Source organism: Branchiostoma floridae, chromosome 19 (assembly GCF_000003815.2).
Source record: "Branchiostoma floridae strain S238N-H82 chromosome 19, Bfl_VNyyK, whole genome shotgun sequence".
In the NCBI taxonomy this organism is placed as follows: domain Eukaryota; kingdom Metazoa; phylum Chordata; class Leptocardii; order Amphioxiformes; family Branchiostomatidae; genus Branchiostoma; species Branchiostoma floridae.
Genome location: NC_049997.1, coordinates 7883682 through 7894577, shown reverse-complemented (window position 1 = coordinate 7894577; position 10896 = coordinate 7883682). Strand labels below are relative to the sequence as shown.

The following is a 10896-nucleotide window of genomic DNA, read 5'->3' as shown; positions in this document are numbered from 1 at the left end:
TTTGTATTTCCTGTCATTTGTTGTAGATTGAATACGGCACAAGAAATAGAGCTTTTAATTGCAAGGTTTTGCATTTTTCCGATATAAACTTGTATGTACACAGGTCGCATTTCTAAGGAAAGCTTCTAAAATCCTGCTAAAACTCACCTGAAGAGATTTTGGAATATTAATCCTCAACAAAAGGCACCTAAGAGGCCTTTTCACGTTACCATGGCAACGGACGTGAGACTTAAATAGAGGCTGCGTGACAACAACAAAGCTCCACTCTCAGGTCTTTAATTATTCACCACCCTGTAGACCCGGGCGCTAAATCTGTGACCTGGAATTTGTTGCGCTCAAAGATGACAACCGGACATATTTTATTGCAGTGTACATTTACCGCGACACTGTTAAAAAAGGCATCAAATGAACACATTAGATTCAAGTGCTGACGTGTACGATATTTTTGCATTGGTGGAAAATAAAAATCATTTGCATTGTAGAAAAACAAATTAAGATTATCTGTACAATTCCAAAGACCAAATAAACGAAGCAACAGCTCTGCAATCAACGGTTTTAGTAACGTCAGTGGTAAAAAACGAGAAAAAAAACGTCAAAAGCCTTCGTCAGATCTTTAAAAACATCAAGGCACAATCTTTTTTTTTAGGAAACTGTAAGTTTTTTTACTTCAGTAAATTTGAAGTTTTACGGTATGGAGGCGACATCCCTGTATGGCACCCGTACAAAAGATGATATCCTCACATCCATATATCTTGTCATCACTAATAATGATCTATCTTGTACAAGAAAGGTTGTATAGTTCATGTGACACAGTGGATAAGGTCGCCATACAGGTATGTCTGTCTGCTTATACAATCCTGAGGAGCCTATAATATAAATGGGCACAACTGGAAAATATGGAACTGTTTTTAAGACCATTTTACTACAAAGTATTTTTACAGCCAGTCATTTTCGCTCATCATTTACATTTTACAACACATTACACAATGCACAACCATTTGGACAGAAGATTTTTTTAAAATTTTATTGCAATGTTTGTATTTGCAAGTTATGTGCATCACAAGCCTTTACGGTCACAATGGATGTAAAATATTGTCAGGGGATTTACAAAACTATCAATTATGAACTCTAAGGGAACAATATCTGCACAGGTTTAGTTCTACGTAAACAAAGAAAGGAATACATGTACTGTGAGATTTCTTTGAATAGCACCACTTGCTAGTGGTAGTACATGTATTATTATCTGGTTCTACTCAAAGTGGTTAAACTGAGCCTTGGGACACATTATCACAATCACCACAATTATACTGTCACTTCCCATTTTCATCAGATGCTTAAAATTATTAAATCATTTTCATTACTGTAAAGGTCTTTTCTTTTTAACTAATAAAATCATCATTAGTAACAAATTTATAAAATAATAGATTATGCAACAAAAATAAAACATTGTCACACAGATTTGGAGCCATGCCACAGGGGTTTGACACCATAATCTCATGGGAAGGTAATTCAGTACCAAGGACGACACCTTCCTCTTATTTTGCTGACCTCGTTTCTGGGACAATTTTGTGGTCAAAATTGCATGGTTTGTTGTAGGCAACTGTTTTGCATTCTTCATGATTTATGATTTCTTGAACCAGAAGTGCACAATTTTGTTGTCGTTACTACTTTGTATAGGACTTGATGTAACTTAATGAAGTGTGTGATGATTTTTTGTTTGTGTACTGTTGTGTGACTAGAAAAACAAACAGCTTTAAGTTATTATTGTTTATAAAGGTCTTTTCTTTTGAGCTTATGACAACATCAATAGTAACACTAAAACTTAGTGGTCAAAATTGCATGGTTTGTTGTAGGCCACTGTTTCCTATTCTACATAATTTATGGTTTCTTAAACCAGAAGGGCACAATTTTGTTGTTGTTACTACTTTGTATAGGACTTGATGTAACTTAATGAAAGTGTGTGAGGATTTTTTGTTTGGGTACTGTTGTGTGACTAAAAAAACAGACAGCTTAAATTGTTTTTAAAATATCTTTTCTTTTGATCTGATCTGATTACATTGATTTGTTGCATTTTGCTGATTCACATGCATAATTCTTTGACAATCATGATTTTTAAAATCAGTTAGACTTAAAATCAGTTGGACACAATTCTATTGTTGTTGCTACTATGTATAATATTTAATGTAGCTTAATGAAAATGTGTGATGCTTTTTTCTTTGGGTACTGTTGTGAGACTACAAGTATGCGAGTAATGTGATGATCTGGAAAGGTTTGAATGACAGCTGCACACTGCCCCCCTCCCACTGTAGACTAGAACTGTTGTCCACTTCCTCCAGCAGATTACACCTAAAGTCAAAAGAAAAACATATCAACATTTTTGTTTTCTTAAAACAACAATTGAAGAAGGAGGCATGAAAAATCTAGCCTGGTATCCAGCCTTATTATAGCTCTTGAGTCTCTTCTGTCCTCTCCTCTCTATTTGTGGAAGAGACTCGGGAGCTGTAAGACGGCTGGATACCAGGCTGTAAAAAAATCATCACTATCCTTTCCAATGATTATCAGTTTGTATGCAAGAATGGAGAGAATAGTAGGTGCATGTCTCTTGAGGGGGACACAACAAGTGAGGCATGTATTCTTTGACAACCGTTCAATTTCTTAACATCTAAACTAATAATTGAATTCTAAAAGAAGCTATTCTTAAATGGGCTGGGCATACAATTCTATGCTAGTCCATGTTGTAGTCCATTTCATTAATTATTGATATTGGGTGAAAGAATAATTTCCTGAATGCCAGGGAGGCTATGGGACCTGTGAGGTGAGGTGAGAGGAACAATAGGCTGATTGCCACATACGTATGTATATAGGTTGATGAACTGATTTCTAGTACCCACCTGTCCACCCTGGTGATAGGTAGTGTAGAAGACACTGTAGTTGTGCCATGCCCACCACAGGACTCGTACAGCCTCAGCACGATGACATTGTCTACATCTTCTGCCTGTAGGGATATGCAAGGAAAAATGTTTACTGAGCTAATGACTATATATACAAAGTAGGTTGACTTTTATAGCTATTATATGATGGCAAATGTTGGATTGCATCATACGACTGTTAAGCATGCCAACATATTGTTGTCATCCAATTACCTGCCAACATGGTTTTCTTGTCATTCAACTTATACCTACTATGACAAAATGACAAAAAAACATTATTAATTGCTCTTAACAAAAAAACTTATCTTCTTGTTGGAAGATTAATCATACTTTTTTCTCAAAAATTCAGTAACGCAGACAAAAAGAGTAGGCAAATAAAAATGACATTATGATACCAATCAGCTTACAAAACTAGACAGCTATGGCAGGATTTGTCTAAAAACATTGTCAGTCTGTCACTGAACACTAGACTGGCTAACAACTACAGCACAGCACACATCTAAATCTACAGGCAGCTGTTCCTGACCTTCTTGACTGTCTCCAGGATGACAGCAGGGTTGCTAACAGTGAAGAAGCTGTGACTCCTGCTGTCCCTGTCAGCTGGCAGCTGGGCAGGCAGCAGGGGCTGGTTCAGGCTGTACGCTGCCTGGATCACCCCCGCATCTTGGAACGTTCCTGAGGTCAAGGGTGAAAGTCAACATTTGTCTTTAAACAAGATTCTGGTATCAGTAGATCAGTTTAAAATGTCATTATTTCTTAGATGTCTAGCCTAGGTATCATCCTCTGTAGTAACCGCTGGTATAATCTTTTTCTTGCTAACTACAGATGGCAAGCAAAAATAGCAGTTACTACAGATCAGGCTATTGGTATAGCTTACTAACACTAAAATATCCTTATTTTAAAGAACAGTACAAGTACAAAGACAACATGTAGACCGTTGTTTAAGTTATACAGTAACAAGACATTAAATACACATTAGAACCTGTAAGTGCCAGTCCTGAGCTAAAAACACCTGTAATTCATTCCATTTTTTGCCCATTTGGGTCATTTACTGATTAACCATCTCACAGTTTAGGCTGCTTGCTGGTGACTAAATTGTAGTGTTGAATCAAGGACTAGCTTTAGAAAGGATTAGCTAAATTCTGGAACTGACATCATGAGTGTATGGCCTCCAGTTTGATGTTAATACACAATGTAGTTTGTTGAGATTACCCATGTGAGGCATGATGGCATTGACAGGATTAGCTGCAGTCTTAAACTGATGTCACATGTGAGAGATTCAGTTTGATCAAAATATAGTTTGTGAGATCTCCTTTACCCATGTGAGGCATGATGGCGTAGGTGAAGCTGTGATGTCCCATGTCTGCCTCACTGTCTGGGGCCTTGGAGGACTTCAGTCTATAATTGCAAGAGGGCAGCAAAACACAAATATTTAGAATAATCAACATTATCAGATATCAGTAGATTGAATAGAAATCTTAAGCTAGATAGCACTGTAAGAGCAAAAAGGTCTACAGAGTAACAGTATTTTGGTCTCCTTTGGTCAATATAGATATCAGCCCTACAGCATTGACTGTGGCTAAACAGTCCTATAAGAGAATTATATTAAAGCTTGTATAGCCTGCACATTACAATAAACCTTCAAGAGGGATGCCCGTTCCTTGCACGGATCTTTAAAAATAAATGAACCCAGAGATTTCCAATCACACCTTTTCTCCAAACTAAGGCCTACACGTCAATTACATGTACATATGAAAGGAAAAAAAATGCAACATTTCAAGCCAACATACTTTTAAGAAAAATTGCCAATTTTGAAAAAGCAAGACTTTGACTTTGAATTTTAGACACCCACATACTTACAGAGATAGCCTGATGATGTTGCCCTGTGCACAGTGCCCATATTTGCAATCGTTCATAAGAGCCACTCCAAAGTTGTACTCAGACAGGTCTGCCCACTTATGGCCACAAACCTGGAAACGAAGTTCTTACAATGAACAGACTGAAAACATGAATACTTCTCTAATGTTACAAACTGGAGCTTTGGTCTGCTCCAAAGAGTCACAGATGTTGGAAGCAGGCCAAAGCTAGGAAGGCAGAACTACATGATACTAATGTTATGACAAGAAGAAATAACTACAGTAATATTTATGAAAATAATTTCATCAGGTTGCTATAATATTGAATATAGGGGAATTCAACACAACCATTTTGTATGTATCAATGTCTCTCAGATACGTACGTCAGATCTTCTCCATTTGAAAAGCTCTGCATGAGAAAGGTGTCTGAGGGCAGTAAAAAAAAAAGCCAAGTACAAACTGGATGTACAAAAGAATTCCCCTATATTCTAGAGTAATACATGTAGTTGTCAATGAGACCTCCCACCTCGTATCTTGCCCAGTCCCATGATGTGTTCTGGTGTGTGGGTCTCCTCAGGTGTCCGAACGCTGTCTCGTACGTAGCCTCCGTAGTACGCACGTGTAGCGGGAACTCCACCTTCAGGAACTTACGGTTCTCATGCCACTCAACCTACACAAAAGCCATGTTAATCATTAATACATGGCACAAAACAGAATTCACCATAATCTGTATTGTAATGATCTTTGCGAAGAATAATTGATTGAAAAATATGGTTTGACTTTGTAAATCAAGAAATAATGTATCAATGTCAATCTAATAAATATAGAAAAAAAACATGCAGAATCAACAATAAAGTCAAGCAGTGACTTCCTGACTAAAGCACTATGACACATTTTGATATGGGACCAACTGACACATAATTACCTGTAAAGTTAAGGTAAAATTAGCCAGCAGTATCTCCATAATGCAATGTGAATTGTCAACAGTTGTATTTTTGCTATGTCACAACACCTTCAGGCCAAGAATGTAGAAATATGAAATTATCACTAATAAGAAAAATGAAGGAAGCGTCCACCAGAGTGTGAAACCTGAGCTCCATGCTGCCTGTGTCCAGGGTGATGGTCTGTCTGATGGAGCTGACATCACTGCATACTGATTTTTTCAGGTCTGTTTTTTCCAGACCAGTCCAACATGAAAAAATGGTTTTGTACCAGTAAACCATACCAGTATCCACCCCTTATCACTAGTATAAACAATGAAGACAAGTCCACCTGAGTGTGAAACCTGAGCTCCATGCTGCCTGTGTCCAGGGTGATGGTCTGTCTGATGGAGCTGACATCACTGATGGGGATCTGCACCTGCACAGCTGCACGGAGGGGACCGCTCTCCACAATGTGCACCTGCTGTGAGACGTCTGTCAACGGCTTCCTAAAACAGGAGGTGGTACAAATACTGTAAATGCATTTAAGTTTGCAGGGATTTAGTTTCGCAGTTGCGGGAAAAGGGACTTTTTGCGGTAGTTTTAATTTTGCAGTAGCGACATGGACTGAAGTTTCTCCCTGCCATGGAAAACGTTTGCGGTGGATTTAAATTTGCAGTGAAGCGGCCACAGCGAAAACGGCGAACATTAAACCAAGTTTCTGCATTTAAAGTTGTTCATGTGAGGAAGAGTAATACAACATGATACAACATATTTTTTTTAATTCTTAACCTTCTCCCTGCTCCCAAAGCCCACAACTAACTGAATAATTGACAAATAGAAGCAAAATGGCTACTTCAGAGTGCTAAAGGTTTAAAAAAAGGTGAATATGCAAATTTTGCTATAAATCAAGAAAAGTCTTTCACACAAAAGCTGTGCGACAAATAAGGCCTATACATATCAGAATTCAATGTGTCCTTACTCTTAACTACAGCCATTTGTTCATGTCTCTAGTGGTGTAGAATTGCAGTCTTGAAGTTTGTAGGGCAGGGAAACATTCTATGCTGGAATCATTCAATAGTACTTGTCCTTGGTGCTGAATATCTGGTGTGATAAAATTCACATACTGTTTCTCCAAGTCAGCTACTCATGTTATCACTCTTGTATGTCTTAAATGATGATATAACATTCCCTCAGAATAGGAAAGCATTACATTTCATTTTCAACATCTGTCCTTGGTGCTGAAGATTTGGTGCACTACTGGAGTAAGATACTTATTCTTTCACAAGCCAGGACTAAATTGCATGTATCATGTGAAAACCTCTCCTCACCTCACCGGTCCCATAGCCTCATCGGCCGTAGGGGCAGCAATGCCATCAACGTGCCATGTGAAAACAATTATAAAGAATTCTATGACATGATTCCTTACTTAACCATGTTTCTTAATGACACCTTACCTTGTTTCCAGATGGTAGTCCATGACGTCCCAGGCATCCCAGTACAGAGGGATGTCATCGAACAACACAAACTGGTTACCAAGACAACCAGGGGCAATGGCCTCCCTGCAACGATATATGAAGGTTTGAATCAATGCTTAGTACAATATTCTTTTCATTTTCAGAAAGGAGGCAAAGCAGTCTTATGTTTTGGGTTGCTCACTTCAGAATTGTAAGGTTCTTGGTTGGAATTCCTAGCAGACTCACAGAAATAAAAGCAGTGCATATAATTGTATTCAAAGATGAACAGTAGCAGAGAGAAGTCTAAAAAAATTATACTCCTTTTGGATGATATTCACTTTCCATTTGTTTGAAAACAGATGCTATTTTTGAGGTATGGTGTTGTACATTACCTGCCAGTTTCCAGAAGTCCCAGTGATGTCACCCTCCCCATATAGTCTATGGATGCAGAGATGTACCCATTCTCCAGCACTACAGAGCCCTGGAAATGTCCATAATTCATTGTTGGACAAACAGACAAGTTCATGTTTTAAAAAAAGGATCTCTGGAGAAGACACTTTGGAGAAGATAATTTAGGTACTGTCAGTATTATGAGAGATAATAACATGTGAATATAGGATAGGGTGGAAAAGATATGTTTCTAAAGCACTTGTTGTACAATTGGGGGAAATATATGTGCCAAACAATTCATGGGAAGATATTCTCTATTTCTAATAAAACTGTGGCATGACTAGTAACTTTGAAGCACTTAAATTGTAATTATGTTTAACCCTCTCAGCACGAGAAGCCACTATCATGGCTTTCCCATAGGACACGAGAAGCCACGATCGTGGCTTCAGGTTTAATTCCGGCGGGAAATTCAAACTGACTACTGTGAAATGGGAAATTGGCAGAGTCTGCCAATCAGGATGCTTGTATCTTTGACCAACCAGAAGGGATCTAGCATTTGAGCCCTGTTTCTGAGGCCTCCAGCGTGTGTTTTGGCTTCAGTTTTCTACAGGTTTATTTAGTAAATTTAGCAGAAATGGAGACAGTTTGGTGGATAATTTTGTTGGAGGCTTACAGGAGTGATGACAGGGAAATCCTTGAGGGACAGCAAGGCAAACACCCAGCTGTTTTTGTTGAGATCAAATGAGCTGATATCACCGTGTCTAATGAGTTCTACATGCATGCTTCCTTGTTGTTTTTCTTGGGGCAGAAGGAGGTCCAGGTCAGGTCAGATAGGTCACTGGTCCAAATTGACATTTTATATACTCTGATACCTGTTTCTCTACCCAAGTCATAGTAAATGGATTTATTTGACTCCCTGATATGTGGAGAACATCCAGAAAAATAATTTGCCATTTAGCACAAGGCATATTCATTATTTTAATAGTACAACTACAGGTGTGGGGAGGGGGGCACAACTGTTTATTGGGGTAACATTTGTTTGTCAACACTGAACTTATTTGAAATCATGCTTTGATTTTTAGTTTTTGGTCATTCTAACAGCATACCAGCATTGTGTATGTATGGTTGAGTATTTCTACATGGTTTTATGATAAATGACACAAAAAACTCAGCCCCTAGCCAAATATTTTCTTTTGTGAAACTTTTTTTGGGAGTGATGCAAATGTGTTTTTGAGTGGTTTCCATGACGATTGCTGTCCTCAGATTGATGGTATGATATTTATTTTGCTTGTTTTGCAAAGGCCATTCTGTGAGCTTTCCAGCAATATATAGTTTTCCTAATCTACTCCTTACATAACAGCTGTAATAATAATACACAAAAAGTACTAATTGACACCTGTATAGACTGAAATTATATGTCATATATGGTATACAGGAAAAAATTTTATGACGTGTTGAGAGGGTTAATCTAATGTTGTACCTGGTGTTCATCCACTGACACAGACACCGGCCACAGGTCTGCTTCAGGGGCCTCTAGGGCAGCATAGCCCATACTGGGGCAGCTGGCACAGACTGGAACAGGGAAAATAAAGCAGTGTCATATTTCAAACTACATCAAACAAAGCCTGAAAATGTATATACCTTTCGCAAACTCAGTAGTCAAACATAGTTATGGTGACAATTGGATGAAAAAAAGGGTTTTAAATTGTAATCTTGAGAGCATTTAAATGTGATTTTTTCTGAATTTGGCTTTTGCAACAAGTATTCTATTGTATCATATATAATGGGCATACAATGAACAAAAGTATTGTTTACAGTAATACACTGGTGCTGGTAATTGTTTACCATACCATATATTACTCCAGATACAACAAACATACTTTGCCAGACTGGTACCAAGTTTTCTTTCTACACTACATCTGACCTAGCACAGTTCCATTCCCCAACTCCTGTTGTGGCACAGAGCTGTCAATCATCATCTGTGAAGCAAGGCCTGCTGGGATTTCCAACAGCTCCTCTCTGTCCCAGGACATTGTGTTGACTGCCCCAAGGATGCTTGTTGAGGGCTGAAAATAGCACTATTCAATGGCAACCAAACAATTACAAGCATCTCAATTTTGACAACTAAGTCCTCATTTAGCAACATCAACTCAAGATACAGGACTTCATTATTCAAAAGAAGAACATTATTTCAATTTGTTATGAATAGCCTCTAATGAAGAAATGCAGGCTGCATTTTCATGCAAAACCCACCTTTGCACCAAGCAGTCTCTCTGTGGCTTCTCCCAACAGTTTGCACCCAGAAGTCTGGATCTCTGATGGAAAAAAAAATGATGCAACATTAAAACAACCAGCTACAGCCATGTGTGATGTAAAAAACAAAGCTACAAGACTCTATTTGTGATAGTATGTATAAGAAGTTGGAAGAAATTTTAACATAGGCAAGGTGGCAAGCAAGAAGACTTTTGTTGTGGTTCAAGTCTGAACTCTAATATCCTCCACCAATTGATGAATCTAAATGCATTGTGATATTCCTACAGCCATCAATTTTGATAAATGGAGATTAGGAGGAATCTTAACAATGTGTATGTGAGTTAAAAAATGTACCTTGATAGTACTGTACTGCATCCTCCACTACAGCCTTGATACAGCTGCCTGGTAACACATCATGGAACTGGTTCAGCAGGAACAGTCTCCACATGTGGGACAGGGGCTCAGATGGGTACTCATATCTGGAGAAAGAATATACACGTCAGACAATGTACTTTTAGTCAGATTATCTATCTTACTGAATAAGTGATGATTATAACTAAGAAGTCTTGTTCTTAAAACCCAACATATTTCCCTTTACACTGCATGCAATGTTATAATAGTAACAATAACAACACTGTCCAATGTGTCTTCTGGACCATTGCCTTTGCAGTTTGCTTTACGAGGGATTTTTCTAGGGAGAAATTACAAGGGGGAGTATTAAAAGGGAGCAAAGTGACCAAGCTGGGGGGGGGGGTGTATGTGTGTGGGAGGGTGGTTCACCCCTTCCAGTGCCCCTGTGACCCCTAAACTATCATCATTCACTACATTTGGAGTACCAAATTATTAGACCAAACCAAAAAGTAATTAAATGAGAATTCAAAGGAGATGTTTTACCTCTCTGTTTCCTTGCACCTGGTTGCAGCCCAGGCCAGTGTTGCCAGTAGTTCTATGTTGTGGAACAGAAACTCACACTGTCTGTTCCCCTTCTTGATCTGTAATACAATAAAGCAACTACAATCTAAATAATACATTAAAAGGGATTCTGGTAATTCCCTTTACTTCTAATTTTTCCCTAACACTTTTCTGTCGT

General features: G+C 38.3%; 1 protein-coding gene across 1 annotated transcript in view; it reads right to left on the bottom strand.

Annotated features, from left to right (window-relative positions):
* Window positions 1-669: 669 nt before the first annotated feature.
* Window positions 670-10896, bottom strand: part of LOC118407173 (alpha-mannosidase 2C1-like) — a 38680-nt gene continuing 28453 nt past the window's right edge. Inside the window, exons 15-28 of the mRNA XM_035807595.1 lie at window positions 10701-10798; window positions 10161-10285; window positions 9807-9868; window positions 9478-9619; window positions 9034-9125; window positions 7556-7644; window positions 7164-7268; window positions 6059-6215; window positions 5313-5456; window positions 4791-4900; window positions 4249-4328; window positions 3457-3605; window positions 2892-2995; window positions 670-2346 (exon numbers count right to left, since the gene is read on the bottom strand). Coding sequence (XP_035663488.1) covers window positions 2235-2346; window positions 2892-2995; window positions 3457-3605; window positions 4249-4328; window positions 4791-4900; window positions 5313-5456; window positions 6059-6215; window positions 7164-7268; window positions 7556-7644; window positions 9034-9125; window positions 9478-9619; window positions 9807-9868; window positions 10161-10285; window positions 10701-10798 — 1569 coding nt within the window. The 3' untranslated portion in view covers window positions 670-2234. The remainder of the gene's footprint in view (window positions 2347-2891; window positions 2996-3456; window positions 3606-4248; window positions 4329-4790; window positions 4901-5312; window positions 5457-6058; window positions 6216-7163; window positions 7269-7555; window positions 7645-9033; window positions 9126-9477; window positions 9620-9806; window positions 9869-10160; window positions 10286-10700; window positions 10799-10896) is intronic.